Source organism: Esox lucius, chromosome 11 (assembly GCF_011004845.1).
Source record: "Esox lucius isolate fEsoLuc1 chromosome 11, fEsoLuc1.pri, whole genome shotgun sequence".
Taxonomy (NCBI): domain Eukaryota; kingdom Metazoa; phylum Chordata; class Actinopteri; order Esociformes; family Esocidae; genus Esox; species Esox lucius.
Window position 1 is genome coordinate 13,173,505 of NC_047579.1, and position 18,069 is coordinate 13,191,573.

An 18,069-nucleotide genomic window follows, 5' to 3' on the forward strand; every position below is an offset into this window, starting at 1 on the left:
GGCCCGTCTGGCACCAACAACCATGCCACGCTCAAAATTGCTTAAATCACCTTTCTTTCCCATTCTGACATTCAGTTTGGAGTTCAGGAGATTGTCTTGACCAGGACCACACCCCTAAATGGATTGAAGCAACTGCCATGTGATTGGTTGATTAGATAATTGCATTAATGAGAAATTGAACAGGTGTTCCTAATAATCCTTTAGGTGAGTGTTTCTTATAAGCATGTTTTACCAAGCTGTTCCGATTCTAATGACATTGCTCAATCAGTTAGGAAGTGTTTATCTGAGATTACAGTCAGCCACTCTACCACAAGGAGTCGCTAGAGTGCAAAATGACAAGGCAGCCCTGTTTGACTTCCACCCATCCACCCTGGAAGAACTGAGACAAATTACTCTGCACAATGATGGATCCCTGGGCAGCATCAGTATGATGTAACCAGACAATTCATGAAGAAATGTAACAGATGGGAAGTTCAAGTCCCTATGAGACAACATGGTAGAATGAAGGGATGTCTTCAATAAGAAAGAGTGTAACAATAATACAGTGGGAATGAATGGTGGATCAGTGGACATCAGAGGGGTGGAAAGAAGATTAGTTCTAATGTGGGATAGACTTGGACTAACAGAAATTATAATTTATTATGTAAGAATATGTTTATGTTTGTAATGGTGGTCCTGTTAGTTGTGTTGTGTTTTCCTCCAGGCCTGCTGGGATGTCTGACAGGGTTTGGTCTTTACCAGGGATGGAGGCTTGGACCTTCTGGCAGCTCAGAAAAGGTAGAGGTGGAAACACAGTAGATGTTTGTATTCCCCTTTTGTTGTGTTGCCGCTCTGTTTAGTTGTTGTCACGTAATTGTTCTGTTGTCAATTGTGTTACTCACCTCAGAGTCTCCAGTCTACATTGTGGTTCCTTCAGCAGAGCAGAGAGCTTCTCCACTCCCGTATCCTTCAGGTCATTGTTACTCAGATCCAGTTCTTTCAGGTGTGAGGGGTTTGACTTCAGAGCTGAGACCAGAGAAGCACAGCCTTCCTCAGTGATTCTACAACCTGACAGTCTGGAGAGAGAATATCATGATGTCACAAACAGAACAATAGTTAAGAATTACATTAGAATATCCTCTATATATTACATCATTGTCATGTGAACTTGTATAACTAACATTGCCAAAAAATGGCACTAGAATGTAATTTACTATACAGATAATCATCAGTGTTCTCTGTCGATAAAAATACTATAGATGTAAAAAGAACTGTGTGTGTGTGAATGTGAAGATGGGAGTAGCAGGAATGATAATAAACACACAAAGAGGGGAGGGTCTGTGGACATCAGAAGGTTGAAATGAAAATTTGTTTGAATGGTTGATAAACCTGGAAAGTAGGACTGTAATGATAATTAGACTAAATCAACGTATCTAGTAAAATCTGTTCTTTTACGGCCTTTGATTAGTCAATTATATTGTCATCTAGCCTACATACAGTATATTTGGAAACTCTGAACAGAATCTCACTTTGAATCTAATCTAATTTGAATGATTTTATATTAGGGTCAAAATGACCCCGGTTGGTTTCACCATATAAATATAACACAAATGTCGTAATATGGGCTCAGAGTTGTCTTTCTCCATGTACACATCCACTATGATTTAACACTTAAAAAAAAGCATACAGAATAGCCCTGAACATTGCATCGGTCTTTTCAAATAACAAAATTTAAAATGTCAAATACATACAGTTATTGACCAATCAGGACTATATATATCTCTCACACTCACAGCTGTATGGAAAGGCAGACCTCATCTGACTGCCTCAGACTCTGGGACCGATGGTCCGAAAAATAATAACTAGCTGATGGATTCAGACCATGTTCTCCCCAAAAAACATATTGTCTAAATAACCCAGATGTAGAAGATCACTTCCATTGATGGTTGTGTTTGGACACTGTATGTTCAAAGGTATGAATTTATAGACAAACTAGCTGCTGGAGACCACAGAGTTGTGTAGTTTCCCTGATTAGGTTCCTTACATATATATCATGTTATTTTCATGAACTGAAAGTTTAATGCCATTGAAGTGGCCAGGTGATCACAAGATTACTGAATCATTGCTAATAAAATGTAATCTGGTCATTATTCTCATGCTGGTATGATTATGGAAGAGCAGTGAACATTTATATTGTACCAGTGAACAGTGGACTTCACCAGGTGGTTGGGGACTTTGTCCTGCTGGGAGCTCAGGGCTGGTGGAGGTTCACCCATTGACAACAACAGTTGTAGTGTAACACCTCTGTTGTATTATTATAATGTTAATGATCACTATGTCATATTAAATATAAAAATAAACGACTATTACTCACCTCAGAGTCTCCAGTCTACATTGTGGATCCTCCATCAAAGCAGAGAGTTTCTTCACTCCTGAATCCTCTGGCTGATTGTAGCTCAGATCCAGTTCTTTCAGGTGTGAGGGGTTTGACTTCAGAGCTGAGACCAGAGAAGCACAGCCTTTCTTTGTGATTCTACAACCTGACAGTCTGGAGAGAGATAATTATGATGACACAAACAGAACAATAGTTCAGAATAACATTAAAATATCCTCTATATATTACATAATTGTCAAGGCAACTTTACTTAAGGACATACTTTTAAAACTGACATTGTCAATACATGACACTAGAATGTATAGAAATCCTGTATAGAAAATCATCAATGTTCTCAGTCAATAAATATACAGTACTGTAGTTCAAGGAAGAGTAACTGTGTGTGTGTGTGAATGTGTATGTGTTTGTGTGTGTGTGTGTGTGTGTATGTGTGAGGGGAGGAGTAGCAGGAATGATATTAAACAGACAAAAAGGGGTGAATCTGTGGACATCAGAGAGTTGAAATGAAAATTAGTTTGAATGGTTGATAAACCTGGAAAATAGGACTGTAATGATAATTAGACTAAGTCAACTAACTTGTCTAGTAAAATCTGTTCTGTAATGGCCTTTGATTAGTCCATTTTATTTCCAATTAGAATATATACAGTATATTTGGAAACTCTGAACACAACAATCTCACACATTACCTGAAATATTTCTGATCAAACAGGCAGAAGTGAAATATACAGTGACCCAAAACGCAGGTGAAACAATCTAATACATATTCAATCTAATATATATTCATGCTGGTTAAAATATAGAAGTCTAGTGAACATTTATATTGTACCAGTGAACAGTGGACTTCACCAGGTGGTTGGGGACTTTGTCCTGCTGGGAGCTCAGGGCTGGTGGAGGTTCACCCATTGACAACAACAGCTGTTTTTAGTGCCTTGTTGTAGTGTAACACCTCTGTTGTAATATTATAACGTTAATGAACTATTATTACTCACCTCAGAGTCTCCAGTCTACATTGTGGATCATCCATCAAAGCAGAGAGTTTCTTCACTCCTGAATCCTCTGGCTGATTTTTACTCAGATCCAGTTCTTTCAGGTGTGAGGGGTTTGACTTCAGAGCTGAGACCAGAGAAGCACAGCCTTTCTCAGTGATTCCACAACCTGACAGTCTAGAGAGAGATAATTATGATGACACAAACAGAACAATGGTTCAGAATAATATTAGAATATCTTCTATAGATTGTCTGAGCCCAGAATGTATTGGGATTCCAGCGTCTGCCTCCTATTTAGAAAATCATCAGTGCTGTCATGTCAGTAAATATACTGTAGATGTAAAAAGAGGGTTTGTGTGGGGGGGGGTAATTTGCATGACTGTACTTACAGAGCAGTTCTGCAGATTTTGACCACTGGCAACAACCCCAGAAGACCTTTCTCTGATGCGGAGTATTTCTTCAGGTCAAATACATCAATCTCCTCTTCTGAAGTCAGTAACACAAAGACCAGAGCAGACCACTGTGCAGGTGACAGTTCTTCTCTGGAGAGACTTCCTGAACTCAGGTATCTTTGGATCTCCTCCACTAGAGAATGGTCATTCAGTTCATTCAGACAGTGGAACAGATTGATGCACCTCTCTGAAGAGGGATTCTCCCTGATCTTCTTCTTGATGTACTTGATGGTTTGTCCATGGCTCTGTGAGCTGCTTCTGGTCTTTGTCAGCAGACCTCGTAAATGCTTCTGATTTGACTCCAGTGAGAGACCCAGAAGGAAGCGAAGGAAAAGGTCCAGGTGTCCAGTCTTACTCTGGAAGGCTTTATCCACAGCAGTCTTGAAAAATGTGACTTCAGGCTTGTAACTCAACTGCACTGAAACGTTTACATAAGTCGATTGTTGTTCATCCATTAGATTCTTATTTTTGTTTTTGAATGAGAGAAACACATAGACAGCAGCTAGAAACTCCTGAATACTCAGATGGACAAAGCAGAACACCTTGTCCTGGTTCAGCCCACATTCCTCTTTAAAGATCTGTGTACAGACTCCTGAGTACACTGATGCTTCATTGATATCAATGCCACACTCTTTCAGGTCTTCTTCATAGAAAATCAGATTGCCTTTCTCTAGCTGTTGAAAAGCCAGTTTTCCCAGTGTCAGAATGCTCTTTTTATTCCAGTGTGGATCTGTCTCTTTATTCCCATCATACTTTACATTCCTGTGTGTGGACTGAAACACAAGGAAGTGTGAGTACATGTCTGTTAGGGTCTTGGGCAGCTCTACTTTATCATCTGTAGTCAACATGTGCTCAAAGATTGTAGCAACAATCCAACAGAAGACTGGTATGTGACACATGATGTGGAGGCTCCTTGATGTCTTTATGTGTGAGATGATTCTGCTGGCCAGGTCCTCATCACTGAATCTCTTCCTGAAGTACTCCTCTTTCTGTGGGTCATTGAACCCTCCTACCTCTGTCACCAGGTCAACACACCCTGAAGGGATCTGATTGGCTGCTGCAGGTCTGGTAGTTATCCAGAGGAGAGCAGAGGGAAGCAGATTTCCCTTGATGAGGTTTGTCAGCAGCACATCCACTGAGGTTGACTCTGTCACATCACAACAGCTCTTGTTGTTCTGGAAGTCAAGGGTCAGTCGGCACTCATCCAGACCATCAAAGATGAACACAACTTTGTATTTGTTGTAGTTAGAGATTCTTGCTTTATTGGTTTCAACTGAGAAATTATTGATGAGTTCAATCAAACTGAGATGATCCCCTTTCATTAAATTCAACTCCCTAAAAGGGAGAGGAAATACAAATTGGACTTCCTGATTGGCTTTTCCTTCAGCCCAGTCTAGAATGAACTTCTGCACAGAGACTGTTTTTCCAATTCCAGCAACCCCCTTCGTAAGCACAGTTCTGATAGGTTTGTCTTGTCCAGGTATGGGTTTGAAGATGTCATTACATTTGATTGCTGTCTCCAGTCTTGTTTGTTTCCTGGTTGTTGTCTCAATCTGTTTGATTGCTGTCTCCAGTCTTGTTTGTTTCCTGGTTGTTGTCTCAATCTGTTTCACCTCATGTTCATTATTGACTCCTCCACTTCCACCCTCTGTGATGTAGAGCTCTGTGTAGATCTTATTGAGAAGTGTTGGGTTCCCTTGTTTAGCGATACCCTCAAATAAGCACTGACACTTCTTCAGGTTAGATTTGAGATCATGTTGGCAAATCACAGCAAGCTCATCTGAAATAAATAACCCAGATGATATCAATGACATCTCTATAAATGCTTACAGTATTGTATCAAATAACAGAGAATGTTAACTTTCCTTGAAATGACAGTATTGTAAAACATCTGTCTCTTCACTTTGTTCTATGTGAAGTTCTTCAACACAGAAGAGGTTGTTATACGTTGTCTCAAGGTCACTATAATATAATTTGGAACATTCAACAGTAAAGTCACACAACTCTTACTTTTCTCCAGTGTGTCAGCAAGATCCTTCTGGTTCATGTTCCTCAGGACATGCAGTGTGATCTTCAGAGCCCCCTCTTTGGCACTGCTCTCCTGTTTCTCATCTTCAGGGTCCACACCTTCCTCATCCTCCCTCTGACTCTTAAATCCTTCTGGGAGATCTGAACTCAGCACCTCTTTAACTCTTTTTTCACAAATATCATGATATTCTGTTCAAGTAACTGAAAGTGAAAAAATGAAAGTGAAAAGGTTCAAATTAGACTGAATTAAAGTTAATTAAATATCAGAACAATATTAACAAATGCATGAAAGATTGACAGGTTAACTTCAATTGAGGTATACCTAAACAAATGTACATAACAGGACCACATACACTGAATATAGAGGACAGGTCTGTTTGATGACTCTGGACAGATTGATCACTGTGAATCTCAGACTCTGATCTCTCCTGTTGGTCTCTGTGGACAAAACATGACATTACATCTACATTTCCAGAGTTTGTACAGACTCACACAGTTTTGTGCTTCAGATTTCAGGACTAACAACTTTTTTCAAATACAAAATAAATAAATGCTACTATTCATAATCCAACATTGACTATTGTAGCTTTGTAATAGAAACATGTGGGCTCTTAAATCCTGTTAACTCACAGTTAAAAAACATGTGTCAAAGAATTTAACTGGCTTGCATTTATTTTTTATTCTTTTATATAATTTGTAAGTCTCTTTCCTTTGACAAGGCCACAATACAATTCTAAATCGGAAGTTACTAAAACCCATTTGTAAAAAAGGCATTGGAAGTCATTTAATGGCAATGGAATTTTTTTAATGTATTATTTCTAACAAAAACAGATGACATGTACATTGGTGCCTCGTGTGTGTGTGATACCGATAGCCGACGTTAGCTTCAATGCTGATATATTTATAATTTCATAAAACTATAAAAAGGCCATAACAAAATAACAATTATATCATACATACAGTCTGCATAGCTTGATGAATACCGTCTATTTTATGAATTCCTCTCCTATATAAAGTTTTAAATAATGTTTATCTGGTTCTTGAGCCTTTGTTCAGTGGTCTTGCTCTCTGTCAACTAACTGACTACTAGACAGGCTGGTGAGAACAACAGTAGAGTGAGAGCAGGTTAATCAACTACTAGAATAAGTGTCTCCCTCTACTGGCCGAGACAAGACCAACACCTCTTGGAAATTACTAATACAGAACTGCATGTTCTCCCACATTAGTTGTTGACAACACAGGGAACCCAAAACGGGCTTGGGACCAATAAATGAAGATTACAAATGTCCATAATGTTGAATTCGTATCAGTAACACAAACCAAACTATTTCGGGTTTTTGGGTTTATGACTATAATGCATTATATTCCCATTGTACCAGATTCATTTAATGCATTTCAATAAATACAGTGACATACGTTTTGTTATTAATCTTAATTATTAATTACCATGGTACAATGTTTAATGCAGGTTAACCATTTCCATGATCCAAATCTATACAATGGCATAAATGATGTAATAGCATGGTGTTATTAATGGTAGGACCATCATATTTTAAGTCCAACATCAGGAAACATTTACATAATTCAGATTCATCCATGTTAAAACTGGAAATACCTTAGTAGGACCAAATGTGTTCCATATTTATAAGGGTAGACTTTCATAATAAAAGTTTTATAAAACAGGAAAAGTCAATATGTATAATAAAAACAACACTGAGAGATATAAAAACATTTTAAAAAAAATATCTTTCCAGTGTTTATATTATGATGTCTTTAATGTCATCTTCATACATGTTTTTGTTAAATGTATATAAATTGTAAAGATTTGGTTTGCCTGTAATGTTTTTTTTTTTGTTATATGTTGAACCCAGGAAGATTAGCAGTTGTTGTGGCGTCAGATAATGGAAACAAAATAAACAAATAAGAGACAATGTTGAAAATCACTGACTTAGACACATGTGTTTGTATTACCTTTGATCAGTAGAGAAGTCTCCCTCTCTGAATAGTATAGGTTGATGCATAGACCAGTCACTCTTCATGGACACACAGCTGGGTACAGGAGATGCTGGTCCCTTTATATGGTCCCTGAAAATGATACTGTTAAATACAAAACAGCAGTGTTTTTGTTCATAGTGGACTTTCTTAGTAGTGATTGTTGTATTCGGACACAGTGAGCCTGTGTCTCTTTCTGGACCCTATAATCAAGGAGGACCCAGAGTGTTTTGTATATGTTGGACTTAGGAGTGATTGGTATGCTTGAACCAACTCAGAATCTTTGACTCTTAAATGTCTTGTGCAAATGTTACAATAAGATCATATTGAATTTGTAATTGAGGATGTAATTATTATTGAAAAACATGAACATCAATAATTGTTACACACATGAAAAGTGTAAGTTAACAATAGGAAGATTATACTGATATGTAATACACACTTGATCCTCTTGGTACCCTAGGCCTTTTAGCCTCTTATAGTAGACCATTTGTTAAGAATCTTGGTTTTATCTTTGATAGCTCCTTCAAACTCGATAAGCAAATTAATCTAGTAGTGAAATCTAGCTTCTTTCAGTTAAGACTTTTGCCAAAGGTTAAGGTCTATTTTCCTCTGAGGGATTTTGAGAAAGTTATCCATGCATTAATTACGTCTCGGCTGAATTACTGTAATTCCTTGTACCTGGGGGTGGATCAGAAAACCCTAAATCGGCTCCAGTTAGTACAAAACACCGCCGCTCGACATTTAACCGGTATAAGAAAACAGGAGCACACAACACCAGTTTTGGCCTCCCTCCATTGGCTTCCTGTTTGTTTCAGTATTGATTTTAAGATTCTAATGCTTGTCTTTAAGGTTTTAAACAGATTGGCCCCTTTATATCTGTCTGAACTTCTACATCGTCATTCTCCAGCACGAGCACTGAGGTCAGCTAACCAGGTATTTCTAGTTGTCCCAAAAGCCAGGCTAAAAACTGGAGGGGATTGAGCTTTTTCGGTGGGTGGTCCCATCCTCTGGAATAGCCTACCACTGCATATTCGAAACGCCCAGACTATACACACTTTTAAGTCATTGCTAAAGACGCACCTTTTTATACTGGTTTTTAATCTTAGCTGAGTTGGCATTAAATGTTTGTGCTGCTATTTTATCTGGATCTTGTTATGTGTCCAGCTGCAGTCCACTCTTTGTGAATCTCCCCCACATTTTTGAATGGGTTTTGTTTCACAATCCTCTCCAGGGTGCGGTTATCCCTGTTGCTTGTACACTTTTTTCTACCACATCTTTTCCTTCCCTTTGCCTCTCTATTAATGTGCTTGGACACAGAGCTCTGTGAACAGCCAGCCTCTTTAGCTATGACCTTTTTTGTTTTGCCTTCCTTGTGCAAGGTGTCAATGGTCGTCTTTTGGACAGCTGTCAAGTCAGCAGTCTTCCCCATGATTGTGTTGCCTACAGAACTAGACTGAGAGAGCATTTAAAGGCCTTTGCAGGTGTTAATTAGCTGTTAATTAGCTGTTTAGAGTGTGGCACCAGGTGTCTTCAATATTGAACCTTTTTACAATAGGTACAGAATTTGGGGTTTTCATTAGTAGTCAGTTAGAATCATCAAAATTAAAAGAAATAAACACTTGAAATATATCAGTCTGTGTGGAATGAATGTATACATTATACAAGTTTCACTTTTTGAATGGAATTACTGAAATAAATCAACTTTTTGATGATATTCAAATTTTATGACCAGCACCTGTACATGAAGATAACAAATGCCCATAATGTTGTATATGTATCTAGAACACAAACCAAACTATTTTGACTTTTGTGGGTTTATTAATAAAATGCATAATACTCCCATTGTACCAGCTTTGTTTAATCCATCTTAGGGAAAATACTCAGTCACTTTTCTACTCTGACCTCAGATGTGAAAACCCATTCACAAACAAAATGTATATAATGTTACCTCTTAGCTGTGGTGTCATGTTCCCCCAAAATACTTATTTTAGAGGCAGAAGCCCCCTCCTCCCTCTCCCCAGAGAGACTCATTTTAGAGGCAGTCTCCTCTTCTCTCTCTATCTGATTACACCTGTAAGCACATTATGGAGAGAAACACACTTCCTGGATCAAGACTCAAAGACTAAAAGACACAATGTCTGGATCAGATACAAACTGAAGAATAACAAGCATTACTATAATCAAAGAAATACCACTAAATAACAAACACAGAATTAAATTGTGCTTTAACTTTAACTTAAGTTTTACTGACAACAAATCAACACCTTTGAGAGCGTGGACTGATTAACTACATTTATGTTACAGCACTTTAACACTGATAATGACTTACTCCAAATGATCACTCTCTCTGCTTTGTTCTTTGATGAATCATTATGAAACAATTTGTCTTACCTTTTTCAGTTTAATATTATACTGCTACGTCAAATCAAAATGGACCCTGTGCAGGAACTTTACTTTCAGTTTCAGCTTTGCTAACTGACCTGCCTCCAAACATGCATTACCTAAGTCAACAGCAGGAGGAGAAACAGACATTTGAAGTGATCTGTTTTACTAAACTTGGTTAATCAACGACTAGAGTGTCTCCCATAATGCCCATAATGTTGAATACGTATCTAGAACACAGACCAAACTATTTTTTATCTTTTGTGGGTTTATTCCTATAATGCATTATACTCCCATTGTGCCAGCTTTATTTAATGCATCTTCATAAATATGGTAACATATTTTTGTTATTTATATTAATTATTATTTACCATGGTATAATGTATAATGCAGGTTAACCATTTCCATGATCTACAATGGTATAAATGATGTAATAGCATGGTGTTATTCATGGTAGGACCATCATATTTTAAGTCCAATATAATGATACATTTACATAATTCAGACTCATCCATGTTATAAGTGGAAGTACCTTATTAGGACCAAATGTTTTACATATTTATAAGGGTAGACTTTCATAGTAAAAGTTTTTTAAAACAGGAAACGGTATTATGGCTAATAAAAATAACACTAAAAGATAGAAAAACGTACAAATGTTATCGTTTCTGTGTTCATAATATGATGTCTTTAATGTCATCTTCAGAAATGTTTTTGTTAAATGTATGTACATTGTAAAGATTTGGTTTGCCTGTAATGTCTGTTTCATTAAATGTTGAACCCAGGAAGAATAGTCGTTATGTTGGCATCAGAAAATGGGAACAAAATAAACAAATAAGAGACAATGTTGACAATCACTGACCATGACACCTGAGTTTGTATTACCTTTGATCAGTAGATAAGTTGACACATAGACCATTCACTCTTCATGGACACACAGCTGGGTTGGTCTCTTTATATGGTCCCTGAAAAGGATACAGTTAAATACAAAGCAGCAACATTCAAAAAAATTTTTGTTCAAAGTATGTACTTTGTGGAGAACAACATTCGGTGTAATGGAGATACAACAGAAGCAGTATTGTTGGTGCTGTACATTATAAGTTGTTACTTACTGGCTATATCATGTTTATGAGTGTATAGTTTATATAAATGGAGGATAACTTGCTAAGTTGATGTAGCAGGACTTCAACATTGGTAATTCATTCATTCATTCATCTTCTTCCGCTTCATCCGGGGCCGGGTTGCGGGGGCAGCAGTCTAAGCAGGGATGCCCAGACTTCCCTCTCCCCAGACACTTCCTCCAGCTCTTCCGGGGGGACACCGAGGTGTTCCCAGGCCAGCCGGGAGACATAGTCCCTCCAGTGTGTCCTAGGTCTTCCCCGGGGTCTCCTCCCGGTGGGACGGGACCGGAACACCTTCCCAGGAAGGCGTTCCGGAGGCATTCGAAACAGATGCCCAAACCACCTCAGCTGACACCTCTCGATGTGGAGGAGCAGCGGCTCTACTCCGAGCTCCTCCCGGGTGACCGAGCTTCTCACCCTATCTCTAAGGGATCGCCCAGCCAACCTGCGGAGAAAGCTCATTTCGGCTGCCTGTCTCCGGGATCTTGTCCTTTCGGTCATTACCCAAAGCACATGACCATAGGTGAGAGTAGGAACGTAGATTGACCGGTAAATCGAGAGCTTCGCCTTGCGGCTCAGCTCTTTCTTCACCATGACAGACCGGTACATCGACCGCATTACTGCAGAAGCTGCACCGATCCGTCTGTCAATCTCCCGTTCCATCCTTCCCTCACTCGTGAACAAGACCCCTAGATACTTAAACTCCTCCACTTGAGGCAGGCACTCTCCACCAACCTGAAGTGGGCAAGCCACCCTTTTCCGACTGAGGACCATGGCCTCGGATTTGGAGGTACTGATTCTCATCCCCACCTCTTCACACTCAGCTGCAAACCGTCCCAGTGCATGCTGAAGGTCCTGGTTTGAAGGGGCCAACACGACAACATCATCCGCAAAGAGCAGAGACGAAATCGTGTGGTGCCCAAACCTGACACCCTCCGGCCCCTGGCTGCGCCTAGATATTCTGTCCATAAAAATTATGAACGGAACCGGCGACAAAGGGCAGCCCTGCCGGAGTCCAACATGTACTGGGAACAAGTCTGACTTACTGCTGGCAATGCGGACCAAGCTCCTGCTTCGGTCGTATAGGGACCTGACAGCCCTTAGCAAAGGACCCAGGACCCCATATTCCCAAAGCACCCTCCACAGGACGCCACGAGGGACACAGTCAAATGCCTTCTCCAAATCCACAAAACACATGTGGACTGGTTGGGCAAACTCCCATGAACCCTCCAACACCCCGTAGAGGGTATAGAGCTGGTCCAGTGTTCCACGGCCCGGACGAAAACCACACTGTTCCTCCTGAATCCGAGGTTCTACTATCGGCCGTATTCTCCTCTCCAGAACCCTGGCATAGTTTTTCCCGGGGAGGCTGAGAAGTGTGATCCCCCTATAGTTGGAACACACCATCCTGTCCCCCTTCTTAAAAAGAGGGAGCACCACCCCGGTCTGCCATCGCAAAGGCACTGTCCCCGACCGCCACGCGATGTTGCACAGGCGTGTCAACCAAGACAGCCCCACAACATCCAGAGACTTGAGGTATCTCATCCACCCCCGTTGCCTTGCCACCGAGGAGTTTCTTGACCACCTCAGTGACTTCAGCCCGGGTGATGGACGAGTCCACCTCTGAGCCCTCATCCTCTGCTTCCTCAATGGAAGACGTGACGGCGGGATTGAGGAGATCCTCGAAGTACTCCTTCCACTGCCCGACGACATCCCCAGTTGAGGTCAACAGCTGCCCACCTCTACTGTAAACAGCGTTGGTAGGGCACTGTTTCCCTCTCCTGAGGCGCCGGACGGTTTGCCAGAATCTTTGCCAGACAGTTTGCCAGCCGATAGTCCTTCTCCATGGCCTCACCGAACTCCTCCCTGGCCCGAGTTTTTGCCTCCACAACCACCCGGGCAGCAGTCCGCTTGGCCTGTCGGTACCCGTCAGCTGCCTCAGGAGTCCCACAAGCCAACCAGGCCTGATAGGACTCCTTCTTCAGCTTGACGGCATCCCTTACTTCCGGTGTCCACCACCGGGTTCGGGGATTGCCGCCTCGACAGGCACCGGAGACCTTATGGCCACAGCTCCGAGCGGCCGCTTCGACAATGGCGGTGGAGAACATGGTCCACTCGGACTCAATATCTCCAGCCTCTATACCAGTCTATACCACTGAAGGACAGACACACAGAATATCAACATGACTATAACAGACCTAATGATCAGTAGACAGTCTATACCACTGAAGGACAGACACACAGAATATCAACATGACTATAACAGACCTAATGATCAGTAGACAGTCTATACCAATGAAGGACAGACACACAGAATATCAACATGACTATAACAGTCCTAATGATTAGTAGACAGTCTATACCACTGAAGGAAAGACACACATAATATCAACATGACTATAACAGTCCTAATGATCAGTAGACAGTCTATACCACTGAAGGACAGACACAGAATATCAACATGACTATAACAGACCTAATGATCAGTAGACAGTCTATACCACTGAAGGATAGACACACAGAATATCAACATGATTATAACAGACCTAATGATCAGTAGACAGTCTATACCACTGAAGGACAGACACACAGAATATCAACATGACTATAACAGACCTAATGATCAATAGACAGTCTATACCACTGAAGGAGAGACACACAGAATATCAACATGACTATAACAATCTCTAACTATACAAATATATTGAATGGGATTGTGAAGTCCTTGGGAAGTCATGGGAAGTTTCTAACTAGAGAAGTTGAAAAATGTGTTCTATTACGAAATACTGTACATACAAGGGGTGGACAAAATAAGAAAAACACCACATGGAGAGAAAAACAGTGATTGCGGGTCAGATAGATAGACAGGCTTAGATGTGCTTCCCCTTAGTGTCACATGGGTAATGCCTTAAACACCTAGAAAACCTACCAAACCAAGCCATCACATGTATGCATACATTATTCTCATAAGTTTGCATACCCTGGCAGAAATTGTGACATTTTGGCATTGATTTTGAATGTATGACTAATCACGAAAAGAAAAGTATTTTATTTAAGGATAGTGGTCATATGAAGCCTTTATTGTGATAACACATCACCCAAATGGCCCTGATCAAAAGTTTACATAGCCTTGAATTTTTAGCCTTGTTAAAGACAAACAGGGTAACACACAGGTTAAAATGGCAATTAAAGGTACATTTCCCACACCTTTGGCTTTTTAAATTGCAAATAGTGTCTGTGTATATATAATCAGTGAGTTTCTTAGCTCTCACCTGGATGCACTTAGCAGGCTAGATACTAGGCCATGGAGAGCAGAATATAACTGTCAAAAAGACCTGCTTAAGGTCAGGAAACTGTGATGGCCACTCCAGAACCTTCAACTTTTTCTGCTGTAACCACTGGAGGGTCAACTTGTCCTTGTGCTTAAGGTCATTGCCATACTGGAAAGAAATGCGCAGCTTTCATGCAGAAGAATGCAAATTGTCTGCCAGTATTTTCTGATAACATGCTGCTTTTATTCTTGCTGTAAATTTTCACTAGATTCCCCGTGCCTTTAGAGCTCACACACCCCCAAAACATCAGTGAGCCACCAACATGCTTGGGGAGGGTATTCTTTTCATGAAAGCCCTTGTTGACCCTACTCCGAAAACATTGCGCTTATTGTTGTGACCTCTATTTTGGTCTTGTCACTCCAAATTACAGTTTGCCAGAAGCTGTGAGGCATATCAAGGTGTTTTTGGGCATATTGTAACCAGGCTTTTTTGTGGCATTGGCACAGTAAAAGCTTCTTTCTGTCAACTCGACCATGCAGCTCATTTTTGTTCAAGTATCGTCGTATTGTGCTCCTGGAAACAACCACAATCTTTTTCCATACTACCCTGTATTCCTCCTGAGGTTATCTGTGGGGTTTTCTTTGTATCCCGAACAATTCTTCTGGCAGTTTTGGCTGAAATCTTTCTTGGTCTACCTGACCTTGGTTTGGTATCAATAGATCCCAGAAATGTTCCACTTCTTAATAAGAGATTGAATAATACTGAATGGCATTTGCTAGGCTTTGGATATCTTTTTATATCCTTTTCCACTACTTTATATCCGTTTCACTACTTTTATATATGGGCTTATAAACAATATGTAATGTAAATGGATCTTTATGTATTTGGCATCAAAAGATTCTAAAGAACCTCAGCTAATATAAACATGCATGTTAATGTTCTTATAAGGTAGTGTTTTAGGGGAAAATGCACAATAAAGTAAATAATTTCATAAGCAAAATATGATTTGTTCTATATATCATTGAATTCTGACCATAACACAACCATACGGAGTGATACTCCCAATACAAATGTTCTGCGCAAACACAATGCACATTTGTGTAAGAAAAGGCTTCACAATGAATGTGAACAGAAAAATTAAATTATTTGCCTTTTGTCCAACACGATTTTGATACAATTGATTTTGTATCACGATTTTGATACAAAATCAGACCACAAACCCACGTGGAACTGTTCTGCCATTCCAAAAACCCTTTTCAAACCCTTTTTATTACACAAATATGCATTGTATCACAGTGAATGTGAACAGAACAATGAAATTAGTCACCTTCTGTGCAAGGAGTCCAATATGTTTATGACACCTATAATTGTGTCACTATTTATCATTGAAATCAGACCACAAACAGCAATGTGGAACTGTTCTGCCATTCCAAAAACACTTTTCAAACAATTTTTTTCACACAAATATGCATTGTATCACAGCAAATGTGAACAGAACAATGAAATGAGTCCCCTTTTGTGCAAGCAGTCCAATATGTTTATGTAAGTGTGCCCAACCTCTGTTTGTCAATGTAATTTAAAACGACATCACGTCTTGCATGTAGGCGGTATATAGGCGATGGTAACTTCCTTATGGTGTTCCTCATATGTGTGTTAAGTTTTTGTTGTGTAAAGTGTATTTGACACACAAAGTATGAAGGTCACCATGAGTCCAGCTTCTGATTACAGGGGTTGAAGAAAGACTTATAGACCCTATAGGGAAACCTTTTTTTATACTACAGTTTATTCTAGAAAATGATTTAAAGCTCCAAAAAAGAAAGAGACCACTGCACATTTTTCTTTCCTTTCCAAGTCAAAAAGGAAGCTTTTGAGTGAGGAACAGAAGAGACCACCGGAAATTGAACGCTTCTGTTCCTCACTCCAAACTTTAAAGACCTATAGGTTCCAGTAGTAATGATGTGGTACTGAGGAGGATTAAAGACCTTGTGTATTAATCCGTGATTAACCAGGCGAATGGATGATAACAGCCTTCTGAGCCTACCAGTAGGCTAGCAGGCCCCTTCTGACCGATATCTATGAGGTTGATAACCACTGATAACGCCCATTCAATCCAATGATAACATTCGAACCGGGTGCCCACATGGGGTTTACTGTGTAAACTCTGGAAAATGGACACTCTTGGTATTACCCGTGGAGTTCATTTCTCTAAAGGACACACCGTGAACACCTTGTTATGGCAGTGGTTCATCATCCAGTCGCACATTAAAACACAATTCAAGTGGCTTTGTTGACATGACTGCAATACAACCAGCTGCAGGGCTCTCACTAACTTTCAAAGGTTTTTAACTTAATTCCCTTTTAGAGTTAATGCTTCTCCTTTTACCCCTTGAGTGCCAGCTTGTTTTCCATTGGAACAATTCATAAGAATGATTAATGTTTGTCATTTCTGATTGACGGTTGTTTAATTAAGATTGTAATGTTAAATTGCTAGCTGTTTCTCATTGGCTGCAGTTTGTTTCCCTGGGAAACTAATAAATCTGTTGTTTGTCATTCAGTGATGTGCTTTTTTAATGATTTTTGATGATAACAACAGTAACAACAACAATAATAACAACAATAATAATAAACATAACAATCATAACAATAATAATTATCCTCATCATAATTAATATTCAGGGAAATTAGCCTACATCCTATTTAATGGGGGGCGGTAAGGGACCTGCATAATGAATAGGGGGACGTTGGCCCAATAAATGTTGACTACCACTGGAATAACACTTAATTTTCCTACCTGTCCCCTCAGTATCAACTTGAACCCCCTTACTACAGAAGTATGTTGGCATACTCCTTTTTACACAAAAGACATTTCTGATACATCTATCCAGCCTTTATTTCAATCAATCAATCAAATTCATTCATGAAGCCATTTTTACATGAACAGTTTTCACAAAGACACCCAGCCTGAAACCCCAAGGAGCAAGCACCAACAGTGGTGAACAGGGCCATTAAGGTTATGTCTGGTCAAAGTTTGTGTTAGACATTGATCTAATATGCCTTACTTAAATTCTATCCAATAAAGAAATTAAAGTCCACTCTGTCCCACATCCATCCAACACCAACAAAACGCACAAAAATGGATGTACTGTGTAGCCAAAATACTTTTCTCAGCTATAGTTTATATTAAATGAAAATCGACATTTTATGTTTCTAAACTCAATTTCTGTGAATAATTTCAAAAGAGATTAAAGCCTAACCTGTTGTGGAAATGTCTTTAACCTTTTCACGCGTGAGTTTCAAATATTCCTTACCGACCCCCCAGCGTGAGTTTTTTTGCACGTGACTTCGGTACTCTGCAGCATTTGAACTCACGCCAGCCTTTGAACAGTCACCTTGCTAGGTAAGGAACACTACATGCATTACATTGCAAGCTTCTCTCGTTGACTCGAATTCTAAGAGCTACAA

At 39.8% G+C, this 18,069-nt stretch overlaps 1 protein-coding gene across 1 annotated transcript in view; it reads right to left on the bottom strand.

The window, feature by feature from the left end:
- Positions 1-877: 877 nt before the first annotated feature.
- LOC109615256 (ribonuclease inhibitor-like) overlaps positions 878-18,069 on the bottom strand; it is a gene marked incomplete at its 5' end in the record, with an annotated part of 67,758 nt that continues 50,566 nt past the window's right edge. Inside the window, 3 exons of the mRNA XM_034295544.1 lie at positions 878-1,055; positions 2,354-2,527; positions 3,364-3,537. Coding sequence (XP_034151435.1) covers positions 878-1,055; positions 2,354-2,527; positions 3,364-3,537 — 526 coding nt within the window. The remainder of the gene's footprint in view (positions 1,056-2,353; positions 2,528-3,363; positions 3,538-18,069) is intronic.